The 24,309-nt window shown below is 44.0% G+C and overlaps 2 protein-coding genes across 2 annotated transcripts in view; one reads left to right on the top strand and one right to left on the bottom strand.

Moving 5' to 3' along the window:
* unc13a (unc-13 homolog A (C. elegans)) overlaps positions 1-10,703 on the top strand; it is a 51,762-nt gene extending 41,059 nt beyond the window's left edge. The window contains exons 36-43 of the mRNA XM_085150068.1: positions 222-251; positions 1,336-1,392; positions 1,541-1,621; positions 2,054-2,201; positions 2,980-3,036; positions 6,427-6,519; positions 6,927-7,086; positions 7,168-10,703. Coding sequence (XP_085006194.1) covers positions 222-251; positions 1,336-1,392; positions 1,541-1,621; positions 2,054-2,201; positions 2,980-3,036; positions 6,427-6,519; positions 6,927-7,086; positions 7,168-7,456 — 915 coding nt within the window. The 3' untranslated portion in view covers positions 7,457-10,703. The remainder of the gene's footprint in view (positions 1-221; positions 252-1,335; positions 1,393-1,540; positions 1,622-2,053; positions 2,202-2,979; positions 3,037-6,426; positions 6,520-6,926; positions 7,087-7,167) is intronic.
* LOC146491148 (unconventional myosin-Vb) lies at positions 10,522-24,153 on the bottom strand. The gene is given in 34 exon segments (XM_085150264.1): positions 10,522-11,193; positions 11,281-11,361; positions 11,451-11,625; positions 12,147-12,444; positions 12,522-12,654; positions 12,756-12,845; positions 13,136-13,287; positions 13,615-13,737; positions 14,183-14,288; positions 14,901-15,015; positions 15,157-15,257; positions 15,369-15,575; positions 15,677-15,825; positions 15,916-16,009; positions 16,101-16,310; positions 16,437-16,676; positions 16,871-17,027; positions 17,874-18,194; positions 18,480-18,566; positions 18,654-18,751; positions 18,860-18,976; positions 19,065-19,148; positions 19,240-19,371; positions 19,517-19,657; positions 19,883-20,323; positions 20,402-20,514; positions 20,604-20,711; positions 20,810-20,891; positions 21,013-21,156; positions 21,379-21,535; positions 21,645-21,789; positions 23,102-23,270; positions 23,402-23,512; positions 24,127-24,153. Coding segments are annotated over 34 exon segments (5,070 nt in total). The 3' UTR covers positions 10,522-11,031.
* Positions 24,154-24,309: the final 156 nt, after the last annotated feature.

Raw genomic sequence — 24,309 nt, 5'->3', positions numbered from 1 at the left:
CAGAGTGCAGTTAAAGCATTTACTCTCAGAATGTTGGATTGGCAATCGATCAAAAAAAGAAATAGACTGAAAAAACTGATGAGGGTTTTTCAACATTCGTTAACATTTTTAAAGCAACATCTGAGCTTTTGATTGCACGCTCTTATGCAGCCAGTGAGCGTGAAGTCAGACAGCAGGGACTGGCCACTGCTTGAAGTATTAACCACATGCTCTCTTTCCAGGGGAGGCTGAAGAGTGCTTCTCACAGCGATGTAAGGACTAAACCCCTTTAGATCAATGTGTCTTGTCTCTCTCCTCCACGTCTTCTCTCCATGTCTATGTCTCTCTCCTTCAGCTCCCAGTCAAACAAAGCAGTGGAAATATTGTTTTTTTCACTATCTACATAGTGCTTTTTATAGTGTGCTGTAAACATACCTCTATTGGATGTAGACATTTGTGACTTAAACACAGAAAGTCAGTGTGTTCAGCAGTCACTTAATTTGACTCAGACCTGACTGGCTATGTGCAAAAAAACAAAAACAAAAAAAGCAACAGAGTGTGGTTTAGTTTCACAGCCAAATCAAAGGGAAGCCAAGCTTGCAGGGTAAAAAAGTATATTCATCACAGCAGCCCCTGCAACCAAAGGCACATCTATCTGCACGACTTCTTACAGTTTAGCATAGAGTAGCAGTGGAGGGATGCTGGATTATTCTTCCCTGTTGCTTCCCCACAGTTTCAGAAGTGCACTCTGTTATTTGCTAATAAAGCTCTTCCTGAAACTTTAATGCTATTATTTTTTATTGCATTATTTGAAAGAATACAAAACTACAGTTGGTTTTGGTAAACTTTCAAAACCGTATTTGTAACCACAGTCAACAGTACTTAGGATACATCCTCTTACAAGAGTACTGCATTAGGCTGGACCAATAAATACCAGCACACACCACGGTGAAAGTTTATAGCTGCTAAATATGTGTGTGTGTGTGTGTGAGAGGGAGAGTGAGTGTGTCTGTGTGCATTTGAGTGCACAAATATGTCTATTTTCCTGCCCTTACTACGAGCTGAACCACTTTCCCTTCTCCTTGTAGTGTTTGTGTGTAATGTTTTGGAATGACTAAAAGACAGATAAGTGTGATAACAGCACTTGAAGGAAAATGTACTGTGACACCTGTAAAGCGGTTCAGAGTGACTGTTTATGAATGTGTGTGTCAGAAATGTCGCTGTCCTCTGTGTGACACTAAGCCATTTACCGCCGCCGTTGTTTTGTCACGATAATAACAACGCTCCTCTCTCTCTCTCTTTCTCTCTGCTTGTCTACCTTTCTTGTTCCTCCTTCTGCCTTTCTGTCTCTTCCAGGGCACTCAGCTCATCTTTAACGCTGCCAAGGAGCTCGGACAGCTGTCCAAGCTGAAGGTACAATATGTTTCTGCTACACTTACGCTCTGGGCGCGGCACCAGTGCTTCGGACTGAGTCTCTAATTGCTTAGAAAATATGCGGAAGAGCATATGAGGGGGACATATTGGTCATTTTGCTTTATGCCTCTCCCGCTGGCATCTTTAGGAGCACATGGTTCGTGAGGAGGCCAAAGCGCTAACACCCAAGCAGTGTGCTGTGATAGAGTTGGCTCTCGACACCATCAAGGTAGAGATTCACTTTCATTTTCAGTGATTAACATTGAATATTCTCTTTATTATCAGTGCAAGCATTTCAGGAAACAAGAATTCATAAATGTACAGTCTTAAAACCCAGAGTTTGGGACAGGGAAATGAGGGGTTTTTATCCCTTTAGGATGAATTAATAAAAGAAAAATAACACATAATTTCACTCCCAAAGCATTTTCCCAAGATAACACAGGCACCCACATAGCACCAAATGTTTTGAATTGTTATCTGCAGTTGTCAGTATTGACTGGTTTAGTGTTGGATTCATGTGTGACTGTGGGAATGTCAGGATTCGCTGATGATCACTCTGCTGTGTTTATAATTATTTGTGCCCTTTTATTTTTTCAGTCAGCTGCTGGTCAGAAGATGTTGGTAAAATATGTTTTTTTTTCCCCGCCCTTTTATGTGACAGCAATATTTCCATGCTGGTGGTGTGGGTCTGAAGAAGACATTCCTGGAGAAGAGTCCTGACCTTCAGTCTCTCCACTACGCCCTGTCCCTTTACACGCAGGCCACAGACAAACTCATAAAGACCTTTGTCCAATCGCAGAACGCTCAAGGTAACGTACAAATCTGTCTGTGTCTGAGGGGCTTTGAATTTGCTTTACCTTCCAGTATCTTCAGTTGTTAAGTATGAGCTTAACTACCTACAGCATCTTACATAATTCTCTGAGGAAGGGAAATGTATTCCTTCTTCCCTCACACTCTCAGAGGAGCCCCTCTCGCTGCCCCCTCTGTTGATGTTAGGGTTTTCCCAAATGCCGAGTTTCTATACGCTCAAAGTATCTCACGTGCCTCGTAGAGCGTAAAATTGAGACTGCAACAGCACAATATTTCTCACTGCTTTGAAATGCTGAGTCTCCTGATAGCGAGCTTCTGGAACTGCAGCCACTATTCTGTAGATGATCTGACAGCTATTTGCAATGAAAAAATAAATACCTACCCACTCTGTTTTCCTTCTCTTTGATGCTGCTGCTCAGCCTCCGTCCTCCTGTCACATAGCTGTGTAACAGCCATCCCGTTTCTGCCATCAGACGCTCACACATAGTCCCCGAGCACTGGTAGAAATGCCATTTGAGTGGATAATCATTTAAAATGGAATTTTTTAACTAATGCCATGTGGCTTTTGATGTTGCAAGACACAGTTTTTTCACTGCAGATCAGAATAATGCTTATTTGGTAGAAGTAGCTCAATTTCCCCAACAAATCAGAGAAAATGCTTTTTACATGTTGGTCTGTTTTCTACTCTGTAATTGTGAAACTCTCTGCAAACCTCATATTTCTTCGTGTGTCTCCTTTCTCTGTCTACTCCCACCTCCTGCCCCGTCTGTGGGACAGTGTTCGGCGGGAAGGGGGTGAGATTCACCACTAGTGAGGATGTTTACCCAGAAAAGGGTATGTGGCACTCAGGCTGAGGCTCTGAGACACCAAGGACCACCAGAGAGCCTCCAGAACAAAGCCCAGCAACCTCCACCTTTTCACCCACCCCCACCCCCACCCCCCCATGTGCATCCTGAAACTCTCCTGCCTGCTCAGATTCATCCCAACAGACAAATGCAATGCACAGACTGAACACACTCTCTGCCTTTTTGAACACACATACATGCCCACCACCGCAACAAGAATGGTAACTTTATGCATTCATGCATGAAACGTACACACTGATGTCTGTATGTACAGAACTGCGCTGAATACATACGCCGTGGACAGTATGTATGAGCAGACACGACGCATGATGCGCGGACATCAGACAAATATAATAGAAATGCATTAAAGCGTGGAGGAAATCTGATGCAGCATGATGTCACCCAGAGAAGCCAGGGGGCTAAGTGTGTGTGTGTGTGTGTGTGTGTGTGTGTGTGTGTGTGTGTGTGTGTGTGTGTGTGTGTGTACACACGTGGGAAAGTACGTGACTGAGCAAAGCAATCTGATGAGTCTGTCCTCAGGTTGTAGAAGCAATTATTTATTTCCAGAAACACTTAGAGGAAATCTTTTTTTTACAGTGTCACTGTCCCTCCCACTGTGTTTGAAATGGCAGATGCTTGATGAGGAAGAGTAGGATTATTATGAAGATGATGATGGCTGTTGGCTTAGTTTGTCTGGGAGGGCTCTCTGTCCTTCCCTACCCTGCGATCGCATCCAAAAGCAGACAGAGATGGAAACACCCAGTCAGCTTCCACACGCAGCGCCACCCTGCCCAAAGCAGTGATGGAAAAGGGTTCTCAGCTCGTCTCCCCTTAACAGATCTAGCCAATCACAAACAGTCCATCGGGTCAGCTGGTCTGATTTCCGTCTTTAGATCAGAATAAAAGAGTCTGACTTGCTCTCAGATGCCGTATGTTCATACACGCTCACACGAAGAGACATATGCATTCTGCTGTTTGTGTGTGCACTTGGCTTCGCCGTTTAATTTGATGCTTCGATGATGATCTGGTGCTGCGCAAGCCCTAGCGCCCTGACAGTCATCTCAGATGAGCGGCTCAATATGACATTGTTAACACCGCAGTCTGTTACACGTCAAGTTGTGTTACTTTCCTCTGGAAAGAGACCAAAGATGGAAATGCGTAAGGAAAGAAAAGCATTCAAAGTAGATTTTTTATGCAGATTAATGCCTAACTGTGAAAGGTATCCACTACCAACAAATACTAGCAAATGAATTTTGTTGGAATAGTTGCGATTTTTAAGTGTTGCTCTGAACTGGTGTGTTCTCAAGTTTGATTGTCTGACTGAGCTGAATCTCACTTTCTCATCCTTTACCTGTTCAAAATGGTGACACCAGCTTTTTAGTTCTGATGAAGTATGACTGGAAATAATTCAAATGCTCCTTTTTGCGAGTTTTATGGAAAATCATCTATTTGAGATTGAATAAACAAGCAGCAAAGAAGCGTATCTTTCGCCTTCCTGCCAGCTGGTGGATGTCCCTGACTCTAACAAGGAAGCAAATTAACTCCCTGTCAAACAGATTTCACTGAGTAGTTTCTCCAACCATATTAGAGTGGATGATTAGAGCAGGATGAATGACCAAAGCTCAGTGGAATTTACTCGCAGCTGAAAGAGTCTTTGATCAGCGCTGACGGTCGGTCTCGCGTGCTGCTGGCTGTGAGCGCCGATATTTGCGGTTAAAATAATCAACTCATTTGTGAATAAGTGGCAAACTCAGGCGATGCTTTGGCACATTTAAAGTACAATTCTGAGATTTAATATCTATTTTGGTGACGTTTTGCAATACGGTGCAAAATGTGCCTCTGATTGCTGTGTTTGTTAACGAAGAAAGGGGCTGCTTTTTCCTGGCAACATCTTCCTGCCTCCCAGCCAGAAAAGTTTCTTTCTCATCTCTCATGGATGTCCTCTACTGAGTAGACAAGGCCAGATGGATGACTGCTGCTCTCTTTGGTCCTGTTGGCAGTGAAACCAGCAATCCCATAATGCTCCCCTGAGAGATGCAGAGAGCCGCGTGCCAGGAACACTCTGCCGTCTAACTCCCACAGACACCTTGTTTAGTGGGCGGCTGGTTAAAAACACAAACACACAGGCTGCTGGTCGTCGCCACAAAGATACCGTTGACAGAGTGAAGACGCTAATTAAAACACTGAAAATTAATGTCCATCTGTCACTGTATCCTTCTGGAGTTGTACGTAGATATAAACCGCTTGTTCACATGCGGCACAAGGAAAGATCATCATCCTCCCTCCCAGACAAAGGTGTTAGAGCCTGGTGAAAGCCATCTAGACTTGTCATCTTCTTCCTCAGGCAAAAAGTAGAACTCCAAGGACCCCAAACAAGCCCAGGTCTGGCGTAGCGTAGAGATGGAACAGTTAAATGGATTTGATGTTTGTGATTGAAATGCAATGAAATGACTGATTTTAACCAGGAAACATCTGAGCGGTCAGTTATGAGGGTGCGTGTCATTCTCGATCCATAAACTTACATTAAATGATGAAAAAACTAAACAAGGAGGATAAAGAGCAATCTCTTTTCAAGAATGGAAATATAGACATTAAAAGGACAAAAGAGCAGAAAATATGAAAAATCTTCTATTTGCTCTTCTTGCAGAAAGCTTTATTAAAGCAGTCAGGCATCAGTAGTGTCATCCTATACCGACGGGCCGGGGAGGCCGAGCTGCTTCTCCCTCCACGTGGTCCCTCCCTCTCTTGGCCCTCCTCTTGACCATGCTTGGGTAAAAGACTTTACCAAGGAATGGGTGTATCCATCTGAGCATGCCCAGACATGATCTGTGTCGGTGGGGGGGATCCACACCGTTAGCTGACCTTCTCCAGCTTCTCTCCTGTCTTCTTCTCTGCCTCTTACTAACCACCCCGCATCCTAACAGACACCTTGCATCTATGAGTGGGCAACAGTTACCACAGTGATTGCCTCTCAGTCGCTCAGGTTTAATCATAACGTAGAATGCATTACCAAAGGAGATAATACAGCTATTGGAGGCTTATTGTTATTATTATACGCTACCGGTATTAAACACGTATGCCCACTCATAGCTGCTTTGTCTGAATGTCCACTTCCAGACCACAACATATGCACAAGCAGAACTCTGTGCTTTATTTCAAATGCTATTATTTTATAAAGAAACATTTGAATAGTCAGTACTCTGCTTTATATTCACCAGGTTATAACTGAGTCCATTTCGTTGTTTCTTTTGTGAAACTGAAATGGAAGTGTAACTTTTTTAAAAATTAAATTATGGAGGAGAATTCGAAATAGAGGGCACAGTGGCTGCGACATTAGCACAGTGGAGATTAATGGCACTTTTACTCTTTGTCCTGTCAGGCTCTGGGGTGGACGATGCTGTAGGAGAAGTGTCCATCCATGTGGAGATTTTCACTCACCCGAACACCGGAGAGCACAAAGTCACAGTGAAAGGTGAGCAAAAATATTTTGTATCTTTTTTTGTTTTCACATTTTTTGGGACTGAATCTGAGGGTATTTCTGGAAATAACATTCAAGTCATAGTTTAACATTTAAACATCGCTAGACCCCGCGGGCAGGACTGTATGGCCATAAAAGGGCACCAGAATATAGCTCTAGCTTTCATCTGCCATAGAAAAATATGATTTTGTAATGAATACTCTTCCAATTCTATTTTCATTATTTTGACCATAAACTGAATGTGAGGCCTGAGGGAGAGCCAGTATTGTCTGAGTTTCCTGTTCACTCGCCCTCGCTCACCGCTCCACTTTTTCACACATTTTGTCCACACGAATCTCACAGTCACCCACACCTTCCCGCTGTCTTTCCTTTCTTTAGCTCTGTCTTTCTGTCTGTTTCAGTGGTCGCCGCAAATGACCTGAGGTGGCAGACGCAGGGAATATTCCGGCCTTTTGTGGAGGTCTATATCATCGGCCCTCACCTCAGTGACAAAAAGAGGAAGTACGCCACAAAGTCAAAGAACAACAGCTGGGCTCCCAAATACAACGAGACCTTCACTTTGTAAGTGGTTGATGTACATCGATGATTTGAGGGATTGTTTCGAGAGATTTTTGTAATATTCTCCATCGCCCCACTCTGCAGCACCCTGAGTAATGAGGTGGGTCCTGAGTGCTACGAGCTGCAGGTGTGCGTGAAGGACTACTGCTTTGCTCGAGAGGACCGCACCGTGGGCATGGCTGTCCTTCAGCTGAAGGACGTGGCCCCTAAGGGCAGCGCCGCCTGCTGGCTGCCGCTGGGTAAACGCATCCACATGGATGAGACGGGACTGACCGTCCTGCGCATCCTCTCCCAGCGCAACAACGACGACGTGGCCAAGGAGTTCGTCAAGCTCAAGTCCGACCAGCGCTCTGCTGAGGAGGGCCGTAGCTAGGGGGCCAAATCGCAGTTTAAAATGCCACGGCAGGAACTCGAATCAGATCAAAGTATCTGCCCAGGAGCTCTCCTGAGCAACTGCAAGCCACTGCCCCGATTATCCAGTGTTGTAAAAGCACACATAAGACAAGAGTCGCCACACATACTGTAAATACATTTATTTCAGTGGAAATGACAGAGTGCGAAGCAAAGCATCACTCGTTTTCTGAAAACGCACCAGTGTCTTTATTGTTGCTGACTTCATCAAACATGTTTTTGATTCAGTTAACATAGAGTTTAATGTTAGAGCATATAATTACTTTCCTCTAATCCCAGAGGAGAGCCATGCCATCCCCCACACACACGCACACCTCACTTGACTGGTCAGAGTGAGAAATATCTTGTAGCCTTTAATATTTTGGCTTTCTTTCTCACTCTTTCTCTGCCTTTTTAACCTTACCCTCAACTTTACCGATCCCCAGCTCCTCTCGTCCCTTCCCTAGTTCGCAACCACTTAGAGAAGGGACCGCAAGTGCCAACAAGGAATTGCTCAAATATGCCAAGACCAGCCCTAAGCACAACCGGACCAACTGTCCACCTGACCCGTAAACAACTACAACGGCTGCAGCCTCAAACATTCCAGATATTGGGTGGGGAACACATACAGGGAACAAAGCACTATTTAGTTATGATGAGTTTAATATTTATTTACTTTTTTCTTCCAGATTATATCTATATTTTAATAATTCTATATATCATCACATATATATATATATATATATATATATATATATATATATATATATATATAATATTAAGGACATATGTAAAGATAAATACAGGATTGTTCGATGGAACTGTAGTCGGCTAAAGATTGTCCTCGTCCGTCTCTCTGTCCGTCTACCCTGTAACAGAGCACACTGCCTGACACCCTTAATGCCTTCCGTCTTGTTAACCCTTGCACATTATGTATGTCCTGTTTCCTATATGATAGAGAGCGGAGCCTGATGATCAAGCGCTGTAAATCATCGGACTGTATGTGTGTGAAAACGAGTGTGTGAATGTGCGATACAGTGTTTGTAATACGTTCTAATGTCAACCTCGTGTGACCGTCCGTGTTGTCCGTCACCTGCAGATGTAATCACTGAAAGCCATCACAAGTGAAGGACGTCACAACGGGTGGAGCGGGAGTGCGATAAGATTCGGGGGATTTTTATTGTTTCGTTCAGTTTGTTTAATTTAGCGCAGACCAAGGTTATATTGTGTGGTGGATATTTCCATCTGGTTTACTGCAAACATTCCTCAGCCAGGCAGCCCTGTAAGGACAGTCAACTGCCTTTAAAAAGTACGTGCTAATTAAAGTCCTACATGTATAATTAGATGATTAAAAACACAGTCCCTGAGAAGCTAAACTAACCACGTGGGTTACACAGCAGCACATTCCCCAACACGGGGAGAGCACATACCGCTAATGATCCAGCGCTTATCGCGTCTAATGATCCACCTGCAGATGCCGTAACCCTTAATCGTGAGTGAGAAACAAGACCTCTGCTAAAGGGCTGCAGATCCAGACCGAGCCAGGTCTGGATCTGACATTTAAAAGAGGGCCTACTGTCCACAGTACAGAGATGTAGTGTGAAAATAGAAGAAGCACAGGGGCTTTGCTGCACTCATAAAAACACATTTATACTCTGAGCTTGTTTTACAGCAGTTCACCTGAAGCTACGGTCACTTTCATGTGAAACTAAATGTTTTAAAATGACTGCTCGCTGTCTAGCATGTCTCTCAATGCGACATCTATTTTTAAGAAAATACCCTTTAAAAAGAAGAAGAATATATTTGTTGTTTTCTCGTGAACAACAAAAATCATGGGGGTGATGATAATAACAGGATGATCGGTTGGTTGGATGTTTCTCTGCCTAATTACTAAGATGCCCCCTCCCAAACCTGAATAATATCAAAGTCCTCATTGTTAGAACAAGGCCTACAAACTGAACTCTATGCATCTGATCTATAAAGTCTCTGTAGATGAGTGATTTGGAATCAGTCTTATAATGTTTACATTGTGGATTATTATTCTAATTATATCAGCACAAGCGTTTGTCTGATATGTTGTAAATGCCATCTCTGTTTCGATGGGCCAAACATCACAGCTGCGGTAGAGCTGACCAGAGACGGGAAGTTTGGTCAGCTCAGAGGAAACCGATCGGGAGGGAGATTTATCACTGCGGTCGGGTAGTTGTAAATAGCTCGGATGTAACAAACATACGTCATACTATGTGAAGTGAAGTTTCGCTGCTCTTTTGTAGACTTGAATTTTGCTGCGAGTGACTGCACAGCTGGTGTTTATGTGCAACTGGGTGCCCAATCTGGAAATGTAGCTACTATTGAAGGGTATAGAAAGACCGCGTGCACTCTAGAGATCAATAACAGAGCGTCTGTATTACTTTAATGGGGCTTGATCAGGAGCCATTCAAAGTAATGCATCGTATATCATTATATATAACATGCTGCCTGCTAGTGAAAACTACTCACAGCTAAAAGTTAAGCAATCCCTTAATATGATCTTGTGTGTGTACAAGGTCTTTTATTAAGAGGGCACATCTACTTTTAATAGCAAAATCAATAACAGGTACGCAGCTGGAAATGCCACGAAAAAAAACAAAAACTTTATTGCTGTTGACAATGATACTTTAGGAGAGGAAATTCTTCCCCTTCCTCCACCTTCAGAGGCCCGGACTGCGTGTTGGATTATCAGGTTGGCACGTTGAACAGGAACGCACACACAGAGGTGGATGAAGCACAATGAAAAGCACACAGACACAAGTGGACACACATGCATGATCCGTCCTGAAGTGTCTCGCTGAGCAGGCCACACAGACAGACCTGCACAGCGCTGCTGGTCCGGTACTTCCAGATACGGTGCATGATAGGAACAATAAACAAAAAGTAAAAAAACGTGTATTGTGCCAGCACGCATAATTATTTGATGTTTAACTGCCAATTGTTGTCTTCTTTATTTTGATATTTAATTATCGTTTTCTATTTTTCAAATGTTTGTGAATATATAAATATGTATTACTGATGCTGTGTAGTGGTACAAAGTACTCGCATGAGAATTTTTTTATACACGAGATGTTTCTAAAAATTCTTTCTTTTGGGCTTGTTTTTTTATTATTATTATTATGGTTGTTCTTATTGGGGGTTGAGGTTGCTGGGACTGCAGTCGCATTGTGTTTCTGCTTCCAATAAAATATGAAATAAAAGCTCGTGGTCATTCTTTGTCAAACTGTTCAAAGGAATAGCCACATTTAGTTTTATTTAGTTATATTGACTTAATTTTATCCAGGTCTTTAACACGTGCTCTCTTTCATGCCATTTTAGCTATTTTTCCGAGATGTACCTTTCTGAAATAACTCGCAACCTTCTATAAGATACAGACTACACCGATGACAGCCTAATTAAACAAGTTAATGCACATTTTAAAAATCTGAAAGGAGAAATTCCCAGTAAATCGTTTCAATTTCCAAGGAATAACTTCAGCAAGTTAGAAGTTAAATTCACTGGAGCATTAATAAATTTGCATCCTGCTTCTTATGCTTTGCGCAGAAAGGAGATCTTGAGGGAGACTGGGATGACTAACTGCTCCACGCTGAGGACGGGGGGAGGCGAGTAGAGGAATATGACAGGAAACACTCTCCTCACATCCATTAGGAGCTGTGAAGGCTGACTGTTAGAGCGGCCTTTGAGAAGCCCCTAGGACAGCAAAGGCAGAGAGGAACATGGGATGCAGTATATTTTCCACATGAGGAACATGTTTAACCTTACATCTGCAGACTGTACCTGAACAGAACGTATGAAATTCAGAGTGACTCTTTCATCCAGATCGCTGTGGGGGGTGTAGAGGGTCAAAATCTTCACGATCTGTCAAACAAAATAAGAGACCAGCAGCCAATGAAATCATGCACACACGTTCGTCTCCCAGCAGAATCCAAGTAGACAAACAGACCCACCTGCTGGCTGGACAAGGCACTGCAAGTCCGGACGATCCCCTGAGCATCCGCCTCGGTCTTTTTCCCCACCTGCAGCAGCTGCACTGCCTGGATGAGGGGCTCCAGTGTGGCCACAGCGCCCCCTGCCTGTAAACCCCGGCCCCGCAGCCACTCCTCCAGCACGCTCACATTGTAGCTGTGACAAGAAAAGGATTTGAGATAAATCCGTGTTTATTTCTATAAGACCACATAAAGGAGGTGGAAAGAACAACATGCAGACTGTTGTGCAGCACGTGATCTAGCTCTGGAATACAACAAAGACGAAATTAATGTTGACACTCTTTCAGGGAGCTGATTATTAAAGTTGAAGCTGTGTTTGTGGGGATGCTGTATTATACATATGACATTCATCTCTGCAGTAGGTCTAGGCTGCTGTGGGCTACAGCTTCTCTTTATTTAACAAGAGCGCTGAAAAATTTGCTTTCAAATTTCCTTTATTTGGCCTTTACATGCTAAATGCTAATCTGAAAACAACTTAACCTCATTTTAGATCACACAACTGAGATACAAACAAATTGAGATCATTTAATTTTTAAAATTTATGGACTTCAAAATCAAGATATACTAGTTAATGCAGAATATTTTTATGGTCTGCGTCTTTATTTGCATCTCATGTCAGACTGTAAATCTAAGTGCAGGGTTAAAGTGTGTTTCTACCGTATTTGCAGGCCACGACTCCAGCTGCACATGTCCTTCCTCAGCAACAGGCTGTTAAAAGCAGAGGCACTGATGAGGTAGGTGAGCTGGTGAAAGGCTTGCTCCATCAGGGTCTTGGGCAGAGCTTGTTGAGTCAGAGCAGTGTGAAGGGCTCCGAGCTCCCTCAGCACAGACGCCATCGTGGGAGCCTCGCCTCCTACAGTCCTGGGGTCTGAGCCGGCCCGCTTCCTGCTCACTGCCAGCTTCACCGCTGAGCCTGATAGACCTTGGATGGTTTCGCTCTCCAACAGGGCAGGGACTGAGGGAGGGGAGGGTTAGAAAATAGATAAGAGGAGCAGAGAAGGGGAGAGCGTCAATCATCACTTTTTGCAGTACCTATGATGTTTTGTAGACGGGTCTCGGTGATGGAAAGGAGCTGCTGATAGGCCTGGATAGAGAGGTCGCTCAGGGTGTGGATCAAGTCATTCATATCAGCAGACAGGGGAACCAGTGTGTCTGAGTCGAGGGTCTGAAAAGCAATCAGTCCAGCCACATGTGAAAGTAATCAGTGAATCCTAAACTTTTATAATCTAGTCAGTGACGTAGAAAGTAAATGAAAGCTGAGCCTGCCTGCTTTGGGGAGTGCTGGGTCAACAAGTCGTGGAACAGACAGATGTTCTTCAACCACAGAGCAGTCATGTCTATGTCACTGACATGTTTCTGCAGAAAAACGATGAAAGGAAAAATGGTTACATTTTAATTAGAAATCATTGCTAACAATGAAAAATGAATCTCAGTGATTGTTTGAACAGATGTGTTTAAAACAGACTTTGTTATGGTTATGTTGGTATGAGATGCTCATGTGGGCCAAAACAATCGCAAGGACAAGTTTCAAAGTCAGCTGTCAGTGTCATTTTGTAAATGGCAGTCTGCCTGACTCGATGTGAACTGTCCTCAAACATTAAACTTCAACCATACGGCACACCGAGAAGGCTCAGAGATCAGGTCACCTTCAGAGCTGCCTTCATAGCGGTGACAGCAGCGCTACAAAGAGAGCGAGCGCGAGCTTGGTCCCCACTGCAGTCGGCCTGGCGGACACACAGGAAGAGCACGCTGGCAGGCAGACCGGGAGCCAAAGACAGGGCGCTGTCAACACGGATGTCTGAAGCACAAACAGAAAGGGAAGCAGTGGCAGAGAGAGGACAAGGCCAGGGCAATGCTGTCAGCTTCAAGAGCTGGCTACACTTATTTCTACAGTGACATCATACTTACCGCTGAATTATTACACATTCAAACCCTGCCCTCCAAATTACATTTTATGACACATTTTACCGTCATTGTAAAAGTGCTTGATTATTGCCTTTCAAAACATGTTTTCAATCTCATCCCTCATCTTAAACGCCTGCTTCACAGCTCCTCAAAACCTTCAAGAAAGAAGAGAAAAAGAGGTGGGTGAAGAGAATTGAGGCAGACGGGGGGTTGATCTCACCTGTGACGAGATTCTTGATCAGTTTGGTTTCGTCTCTTTTTCTACATTCCAGTAAACCAGTAACTGCTGCTGGCTCCGACTGGGCAGGAGAGGAAGTCTCTGTGGCCAAAGCTGATGGGAAAACTAAAGAGGAAACACGCCGTGGCAGTGAAACAGAGAACAGCACATTGAAAACTATAAATGTAGAAGATTGTTAAACTGAGAGGTAGATACACTGTACTCAGGATCAAAAATTCCACTTTTGTGATCAAAATGTACACAAATCAAACATCTGCTGGACGCATTTGGCATCTGATCCATGGAAACTCCACCTTGCAACTTAAAATAGCCCCTTAAAGGGTTAGTTGCTAACAACCTGGTGCCTGAGACCACAGGACACCTTCAGAGCTCTTGTTGAGTTGACACCTGGACAGGTCAGAGTGGGCCAGGCCCAGTGAGGGAGCCTAAGTTAGGCTATTGTTGCATTGATGTTTTTTGTTTTAAAATTCCACAGGAGATTCAACGGCTGCAGATTTTTTCCAGCCTGGAGTGACTTTCAGCTTCTGGGCTCATTCAGATAAAGTCTCACCTTGAGTCAGGAGTCGCCTCAGTGAGACTGTGTTTCTCAGTTCCTTCAGCTCTCTCCTCAGCCTCACACATTCACGCTCTCGGGCTTCCAGCAGCTCCTGAACATCCTTTAAAAAACACATTTAAATTTGTGACTTCAGCCTCAATGTGAATATATAAACATTATAAACGATGATCTGAAACAAAGTGACACGCGAACAGTGACGAATGAATAAATGATAAACGTTACAGATGGAGAGCTTTAATAAGTGACAACCATCAGATCCAGAGAACTCTTACAGTTTTATTACAACCTGAGTAATGATACCAGTGAAATGTCCTGCCGTTACTATTTAGACCAGGGCTGGGGAACTCCAGGCCTGAAGGCCCGGTGTCCTGCAGCTTTTAGATCTCACCCTGGGTCAACACACCTGAATCAAATGATTAGTTCATTACCAGGCCTCTGGAGAACTTCAAGACATGTTGAGGAGGTCATTTAGGCATTTCAATCAGCTTTGTTGGATCAAGGATACATGTAAAACCTGCAGGACACTGACCCTTGAGACCTGGAGTTCCCCCACCCCTGCTTTAGGCAATGTTTTCTGTTTTAACTTCTTCTTTTTTTTTAACCTCTCCTTTTATTGATTTTTCCAGCCCTTCTCCTAGTGTTAGGCTTTCATTAAAGATCATTAAAGTACTTTTTTAAAACCCTCTCATGTGAGGATTTAATAAATTTATACCTGTCTCTGTACAGCAGAGGAAGAAACAGACACTGCTTGGGCAAGCTGACTCCTCAGAGTTTCCAGTTCCTTCTCCCACTGACTGCACTGGTTACGTAGCTGGCTCTCCAGAAACCTGACACACATACACACAGACATGTAGATTAAGGACAGAATAACTAATAATGAGCTCATCCACCAAATATAAATCACGGCACAAAACTGAAAGCTAGTGCTCTGCCAGAATGAAGGAATGAGTTGGTGTTGAGAGACTGACTTGTTTGCCACTCGTACAGCATCATAAGCATGAGCCAGATCTTCTCCCTTCATCTTCACCGATGGGTCTTTGGCCACGTCCATCTTCTCCATCAGCTGCTCCTGTCATTACAAACATGAACACAGTGAGATAGTAAAGGCCTGTGCTGGTGATGCTGCAGTGACGATGTGAATGTTAGGACTTCAGTCGTGTGGTCCTCTTTATTTCATTACCATTGAGGCTTCAGAGCTCCACATTGAGACTCTCTTCTCTGCAGAGGGGGACGTCACGCTGATTCTGCGGACCTCCTCTGGGGATGGAACAGCAGATGGGAATGGTGATATGGAGAGTGGGGTGAGAGACTGGGGGAACAGCAGCGTCGAGGGAGAGAGAGGTTCCAGACTCTGGGTGGAGTCGGTTCTTCTGTGGCCTTTGGTGCGCTGCGACATGAGGAGGAAGAAATTACAGGAAGCACTCAAGATTAATCTTCAAACGAACAAATTGCATTTAAGGCTGTCTCCCTTTGCAGCTAGCTAATGACCTCTGTGAGCAGACTCATCTCCCTGAGGTTGTCATATCTTTGCTCCAGTCTGGTGAACTCTCTCAGGAGACCCTGATACTTTCTCCTCTCCTCGTCCACCTCTGCCCGAAGAGCCGAGGTCACCTGAGACACAGCCTGATGCACACACTCTGCACATAGAGAGAGAAGGAGATTTTTGACAGACACAGACAGAAGAAAAACAGCTGTGACTGTACAATGCTAGTAAAGGGAAGGCCCACCTTCTTGTTTTTCTTCTTGTTCCAGCAGGGAAGCCGAGAGATCGTCTCTCTCTTTGCAAAAACTCTCCCTTTCTTTCTGTAGTGCTTGCAGCTCCTTAAAGAATCAAAGTCAATAAACAGACCAAATCAGAAGCATTCCCTACTAGATAAAAGGAGGAAAGTGTGTTTATTGTTTGGAAACCTACTTCTTTAAGCTGGAGGATCTCCTGGGCAGCTTTCTCTTCAGCTCTTCTTCTCTCCTCTGCCTCCTTTTCGCTGATAACAGGCCCAGGCGGAGGCTTCTCCTGTAACTGGCTCTCTAGTTTTTGTATCGTTGCCCTCAGAGCCGCCAGCTCGGCGCTGGAAGCCTCTCGCTCTGCCATTAGGGTTTCTCTCAAAGCAGCGCTCTCCCTGGCCTGGATGCACACAAAAGCAACTTTGCCATGTGAATGTAAAGTGAAACGACCTCTTGACTCATACAATTAATTAATGCTTATCAAAATCACATGAGATGGTCAAATCCTTGCACAACTCTCACCCACCTCCTGGTCTGCTTTCAACTGCAGCTGCATCAGTTTGACCTCCATGCCTTTGTTGAGCTCTCTGTATCTCTCCACGGAGCGGGCCTCAGACTTCAGTTTCAGCAGCTGTCTCCTGGCAGCCTTGCGGCGGATGCAGCACTGCATGAACACAACCGCCGCACGTACGCGCCTGTACGCCTGCCTCGCCAACCACCCACGCACCGTGGCCTGGAGCAGCATGGCCGCCCTCTCTGCCACCAGCTGAGGAACCAACAGGGTTTTAAATGCATTCAGGTTAAGTGTTTATAACTTGTAATTGCGTGTAAATAGCCTCTTTTAAGATTAGAGCAAACATGGATAAAACATATTTACGCAGGAAAATAAATGAAACCCGAGTATAAAGGTTGATGATTGATCTGCTATGCCCTGTAATGAGGGAGATACTAAATGCTGACCAGTCTGTATCTGCGGCGCTCCAGCATCCCCCTGGTGAATGCCTGGATGGTGACGGTGGCCTGTCGGATCATGAAAAATAGCTGCCTGACCACCATCATACGATAAGTCTTCTGGATCACCAACGCAGCCCTGGTGTAGCGCAGGATCAAAGCCAGTCTGCAGCCATGCAACAAAGAAGAGTTTCATATATGGAATATTTTATTAAGTTTAGACTTTTGTCATTTTGTCTTCTTTCAGCTGCTCCCTTTAAGAATCCCCACCGTAGTTCATCTGCCTCCATCTCACCCTATCCCAGCATCCTCCTCTGTCACACCAACCCTCTGCATGTCCTCCTTCACTACATCCCTGCACCTTCTCTTTTCCTCCTTCACAGCGGCTCCATCTTCAACATCCTCTCGCCCTCCTCTGCACATGTGCAAACCATCTCAGCTGTCTGACTCTGAGTTGTCCCTGCGATGGACTCATTCTTAATCATGTCCAGCGAGGAGCTTTACGTCTCAATCTCAGCTCTCTGTCTTTTCGTCAGTGCCACCGTCTCCAAGCCACACATCATAACAGGTCACGCTGCCATTGTTTAAACCTTTACTCCCATTCTTGCTGCTATATTTCTGTCACAAATCACCCCTGACACTCATCTCCACCCACTCCACCCTCTGCTTCACCTCTCTCTCTGCTTTTGATAGCTGACTCCAGGTATTTTCACTCATCCACCTTCATTTCCTCTGCTCCCTGCAGCTTCATTGTTACACCCATCTCCCTCTCTTGCTTTTACTGACTTTCATTCTTTTCTCAGAGCATACCTCCACCTCTGAAAGCTTTCCTTCACCTGCTACCTACTCTCACCACAATGATCTTCTAAATCTGGGTAATCATATCTAGTGTTTCAAACATTAACAAGATTTCTAGAACATTCAAATTTTTCTTTTAAAAGAAATGAAGTGGCTTAGCCTGACATAGCCATACATCATAGTAAAGAGACACAAACACTCTTGCTGTCCTCACCGTCTGGCCAGCGCCCCTCTGCTGTATCTCTGTATGGTGAGAGTAGCCCAGAGGATCCTGGTGTATCTGATCCGTGCCAGCCATCCTCTAACCTGACTCTGGATGATCACAGCAGCCACTCTCAGTCTCTCAGCTCTCAACCTCTCCAAAAGAGCCACCTGACCAGCCCGGAAAAATACTTTTGTCTTTCCAAAGCAGTACTGGTCAGGATCTGGGATGAGCTGAGGCAGGGCCTGTCTGCATGCGGCCTGGGCCTGGTCCTGGCTCTGAGGCCCCCGAAGAAGAATTCGATACCTGCTGAAGAACTCCTCATACGTCCATCTGAATTCACAGATCAAACAGAGTAAATCTCAGAGAAAAACAGTTAATATTTCTGTTTTGTTTAACATAAAAATCGATTAATCAACCATTTACAATAAGATAATTATTTAATCTCGATGAACAGTTATACAAATTGATTCTTTTGCTACTTCGTGATAGCATTTAAGTCACTGTTTTGATTAAGTTTTCTGATTTATGTGACAATCTTCGCACGTGTTTCAGAGCCACACTGTCACGAGACTGTGCTCGTATTATAAAGACTAAAGTCTTAGAATTACTCAGTACCTGGACGGATAACCGGCTGCACTGATGCGGATGGTCTCCAGCACTCCACAAGCTCTTAGCTGCTGGACTGTCCTCTTAGGGTCAAACCTAACATGTAGATAATGCTATAAAAGCAGTACCAATTAAATCACACCAAAAACCTTAGCTGTGGAAGTAAGCAAAATAATGACTCACAGAAAAGGCTCTTTGAGGTCATTGGGTTTAATACAGCGGACGTAGTGAGGGGTGGTGCTGTTGAGAGTTTCCATTAACATCTGTAAGGACTGACGGAACTGAGAGGCCCAAAAAAAAGAACAATGAGCAGGAAAATTATGTTTAGAATGAATGGATGTGTAAAAAAAAAAGAAAAGATAAATGAAAAAGAAAGAAAAACATCTAACCTGAAAGCCTACTGTCAGCTTGTGTTCTCTGGCGGCTCGTTTACCTGAGCGAATGCTTCCATTGGCCACAGGAGACACATTTCTCTGCTGCTGGAACAACTCAGCGACCAGCTCGGACTGAAGCAAGCACACACACACATACAGAGCTGGTGAAACTAATGTTGCTTAGAAATGATAAATTCATATATATTTAGCACACATCTACCTGACTTGCTTTCAAAATGTTAATGAGCTCTTCAAAGACCGTGTCTCGATTTTTATCTAAAAAGCCATCGCATTCATATTGGACCTGATGAAAAGAAAAGAAACCATCACTGCAAACACAGACACACTGAAGAGAATTACCTGTGACCTGACGAATCCAGCATTACGTCACTTACCGTGTCAGCAAAGTGCAGGACAATGAAGGCGCTGTTTGACATGCGAGGCTTCCTGAAGTGAGGGTGAGGCTTGCTGCTCAGGTGCTGGTCATACAGCTTGCGCACCCAGCTTTCATCAGAACCTTTAGGCATCTGGATAATGCACAGATGGACAGTTATTACACATGCTAACAGAGTTGTCACAAATGTCTAAGTTAGATAACATGCAAATACTTTTATCCACACAGGAAAAAAAAAGATATGAGAACGAACAGAACTAGAGGATTGGATGACCGACCCTGCACTCCTCATCCAAGAGATCAAACATGCCCAGCTGTCCCTCTATTAGATCGATGCACTGCTGATTGTCACTGAACTCAATCCGGCTCCATGCCAGCTCCTCACGGACGTACTCCTCCTGCTCCAAGTGGAACACATGCTGCAAACACCACCAAACAAGTAATAATGAGACAGAATTAGAGAAAGACCTTACCCATGATGGAAACCAACAAAAGACTGAAAAGACAGTGATGTGAGCGCAGGTGAAAGGACTGATTTCTTTGATATAACAGTTCAAAAGCAGCATACGCAGGTAAACTAACTCTGACAAACACGACACAAACAGGAAGGGCACAAATCACAGAGGGAAAGGACGACAGCTTACTCTGTTGAACTGTTGCTGCAGTTTTTCATTTGCATAATTTATGCAGAACTGCTCAAAACTGTTCCTTTCAAAGGTCTCAAACCTGCTCCAAGGGAGACACCTGTCAGTCCACGTCAAAGGCATACAAAAACTTTAATCACACACTGCACAGTCACAGAGTTCATTCACTCACCCATAGATATCTAAAACCCCTACAAAGGATTTGGTCCGTCCTTGCTGGGCCCGCAGAGCTGAGTTGAGCCTCTGGACAGTCCACGCGAACAGCTGACCATAGATGTGTTTAGCAAGTGCGTCTCTGGCTTCTACGGCCTGCTGGCCAGTCATAGGTTTAACCAGCATCTCTCCTCCTACAGCAAGTCTGCGATGGCACAGCCAGTGAGCCATCTGAGATCCCTCAACTCCAAGCAGCTTGGAGAAGACAGCCAGAGAGCGGTCCTCTGCCTGAGAATCAAAGCAACTATTATGAAGGAATATGAACAGAAGACGAGTGAATGCAAATGTATTCATGTAGATCATTACATCAATGTAACTCCGGTCAGAGCTTCGCCCACTGGCTTGAATGTTGACATTTCCCAGGTGGAGCACAGCTGACAGGATCCTGAAGAGTTCCATCTGTTGGTCAGGCTGCACACCTGCAATTTTAACATATATAACATAAAGGATTTCCTGTTTTATCTTCAAAGATATGTCGTACGTGCATGATTTGATGTAAACATTCTACCCAGAATGGTGAAAGCATTGCGAGTGCGCTCCAGGTCTGACAAATCATCAGTACCAGGTATCTGCATCTCTCCTCCCTGGTTAGTGTAGCGGAAATTCTCAGGAGCATCTAGACTCAATAAAACACACTCACACTCAGTGCACTGTGAACATAATAACATGGACACGGTATTCTTCTGAGAACAAACTGAGGGGGTTGCCTCTCACCCAGTTTGAGGGACCTCATTTCAGGCAGCTCTCTGGATGCACACAGCTGATAGAAGATATGGTAGTTCCTCTCTGTTGATGCCTTAAAACAAACGAATATGAAGAAAGCACGGATGAACACTCGTGCATTATTTCTACAAGACATTTGTGGTTTTGTGTGGCTTTTTGCTCTGGCCTAACTATATTGTAGCAAGTTAGTTTACCTGGAAGACCACCCGTGACTTCTCCAGCAGATAGGTCCTCATATTGGCCCCAATGATGTCCCCCTTTCTGCCAAAGCCAATCTCGATGTACTTCCCAAAACGACTGCTGTTGTCATTTCGGGTAGTTTTAGCATTACCAATGGACTAAAGACCAAAATATAGAAGTTTTTATACTCTGTACCTTACAAAGTTGCACAGACCGAAATGTTGCATACTAATAAAAATAATGGTGAGCGGAGGTTATTCTTTGTCTCTTTACTAAGATTTTTTGTCACTGATTCAGGTGTGCAGCGCTTCCTAAATTTGATATTTAAACTTTTAACCATAACGAACATACAAAAAGAGGAAAATATTTGGGTCCTTTACCTCCATGATTGGGTTGGAAGCCAAAACTCTCTCCTCCACACTGGTCTGCTGTGCTGCTCCTCCAACCACAGCGAAATATCTCATGGTGAACTTTGCAGAGACAGTTTTCCCTGAGCCAGATTCCCCACTGATGATGATAGACTGGTTCTTCTCCTCCCTTTGCACAAAGACACAGTGACCATGACATCCCACACAGTGTAGTTAATGCTCAGATTATTCAAAAAGTTAATTAAGCATAAGGCCACCAAACACCCAGGACCCCTGACCTGATCATAGTGCAGTAGGCCTCCTCAGCCACAGAAAAGATGTGTGGTTCCATGTCAGCCATGTCCTGACCGCTGTAAGCGTCTATCACCTCCTCTCCGTATATTGGAAGTTGGTCATATGGATTTATGGCCACTAACACAATACCTGGAGACACGGGAAGGAAAAGCAATCTCACCACGAGAACCTGAATATTAATATATACCTGCATTTATAAACATGGCTGTTATTTAAAAACAAAAACAAATTCTAATATAATGAGGACATGAATCAATGCTTTTATTTACTATATTATAATGTGACACTGCTACATTTCATTAACTTTTGTTCACTCTTTCTGGTAGCAGCTCATTTTCTGCTTGTTGTTGGTTGCTTCTCTCAATCATAGCAGATACAATCATGTGAAGAAGAAGGTTTTCAGAGGACTTTATATAATCCTGCAAAAAACTAAGTAAACACCATGATTCAGTAGGTTGTAGAACCACATTTAGTCGGCAATAAGTTGAAGTAATTGTTTTCTGCATGACTTTATCAGGCTCTCACATCGCTGTGGAGGAATTTTGCTTGAAAGTATTGCTTCAGTTCACTGAGGTTTGCAAGGTGCGCTGGCCCTGTGGCTGCAGAACAAGCCCGAAACAATGCTGGACAGCTGGTGTGAGGTGTTTGTCCTGATATGCCGTGTTTGGTTTCCTCCCAAACACTGAGGCTGTGCTTTATGATCACATTTAATGTGCTAACTGAGGCCTGTAGACTCTCACGGGGACTTTGGAGGGAATTTGCTGGAAGGTTTTGTTAAGCACCAGATTGCCAGAGACCAGCAAATTACCAAAACCTTAAACTGTATAAACTAAAGTTAATCAAGTGCATTCGATTAGCAGCACCTCGCTCGTACTTCTCCTTTTAATTGGAAGCAGTAAAGGTGGGCTTAATTTTCACGGGAAGAGTCTTGCAAGCTTTCTTTTTCACATGACTGTAGCTGCCCCTCCCTGAGCCTGGATCTGTCAGAGGTCTTTGCCCTTCAAAGTGAGTTCTTCTTTCACACCATCGCCAAATGCTGCTCATGTGGGATCATTGGATTATTGGATATGGGATCTTTGCCATCTCAGTGTATTGAGATGTCTGGTCATGAAAAAGGTGAAACATTTATATATAAAAATGAAGATTTAGTAAGATGAGTCATCTAATTCAAAGATAATGTGCAACTACATACATAAGAGTTGTTTTCTTTCCTTTTACAGTGTGGCAGTGAGGGTGTAGTTTCAGCCTTTGACCTCCTATATTATAGACAGCATTATGAGCTGCAGTATAATCATGCAGACAGAAGCACACAGGAGCTGTTTCTGGCTTTTTTCCAGCAGGAATTTAAAGATCCTCTCTCACTCTCGCCAGTCTATTGTTGATTGAGTAATCATCCCTGTTTTTCTAAAGTTCCCTGCCATCTCTCCAGTGCGGTGCTCACCACAGTATGTGTAGATGCTGCTATAGTCCAGGAATCGAACCCGGAGGTTGTGCAGCACAGCGGGCTCGTGGAGAAAGCTGAGGGCTGTTAGATCATTCTCGCCCTCCAGTATGTCGGGATTCCCCAAAGGTGGGAGATCAGAGGGAGAGCCCACTGGGTAACGGACCTCCTGTCATTGAAAGCGGAAGTTAGAAGTCTCGGATGTAAGATCCCTGAGAAAGGGGTTTTAGACAGATGCAATTATATCAAAATTGAGAATTTGTTTTAATCTATAGAGCGTAAAACAGCACTGCATCTCACATTTCCATTTGAGAGCTGTAGCAGCAGATGCTTCTCTCCAGGCCTGTAGTCCTGGAGAAGCTGGGCTGAAACCCAGACAGCATCTGGGTCAGGAACCCACACATTTGCCCCCTAAAAAAGGAACAGACTGTCACAGGTGTGCAAAACACAGACTGAGTGAAAAAAAGAAAAGTGCAGGATAAATCTGGATGTGCTGAAAAATCTGAAAGCTGATTTTATTTGCCATTTTATTTTTGTTGAACACTGTTATGGTAGAGGTCACACTCCCTGGACTCACCCAGTGAAGCTATTTGGTACCCATCAGCATAAAAAGCTCCTAAACTGTGTTAAAAATTAACCGCAGTCATCCTCCCTCCAAACTACCCACGAGGATTAGGCATTGTTTAAAGCTGAGAAATCTAATTCGCTAATTCACTTATTAATGCACAGATTTTACAAATAAGCTTCAAGTCTCACACATTTTTCATATATTCAGTAAACACTTTAATACCGCAGACTAACACACTGCTACCAGATCAAAGATCAGGAATAGTCGTAACTTGGGCAATGAAACAGACTTGCTTACCTGACAAACTCATAGGATGCATCTAATTAGTGCTCAAACATCAGTAGCAATGCTGTTTTTATACACTAAAGGATGCTTCTTATTCAAAGCACCTCGAAATTGCAGATTCTATAAATAATAATAAATCATTGCAAAGCCCTCAAGTTAATCCTAATCTTACCTTGCTGTACAATTCCAGTGTTGCCATCTTTAATGATTCAAAGCACGAGGGCAAACATCACTTAACACAAGAGACGAGGTAACATCTGCAGGTCCCTCTGAGCAAACAGCCGGTATCCTCCCTCTCCTTGCAAAGCCGCGTCACATCCAGCTGACAGTAGCTTGCACTTTGTCCACATAAAGA

Source organism: Neolamprologus multifasciatus, chromosome 23 (assembly GCF_963576455.1).
Source record: "Neolamprologus multifasciatus chromosome 23, fNeoMul1.2, whole genome shotgun sequence".
NCBI lineage: Eukaryota > Metazoa > Chordata > Actinopteri > Cichliformes > Cichlidae > Neolamprologus > Neolamprologus multifasciatus.
The sequence above is the reverse complement of the archived record's forward strand: the minus strand, read 5'-3'. Positions and strand labels throughout refer to the sequence as shown.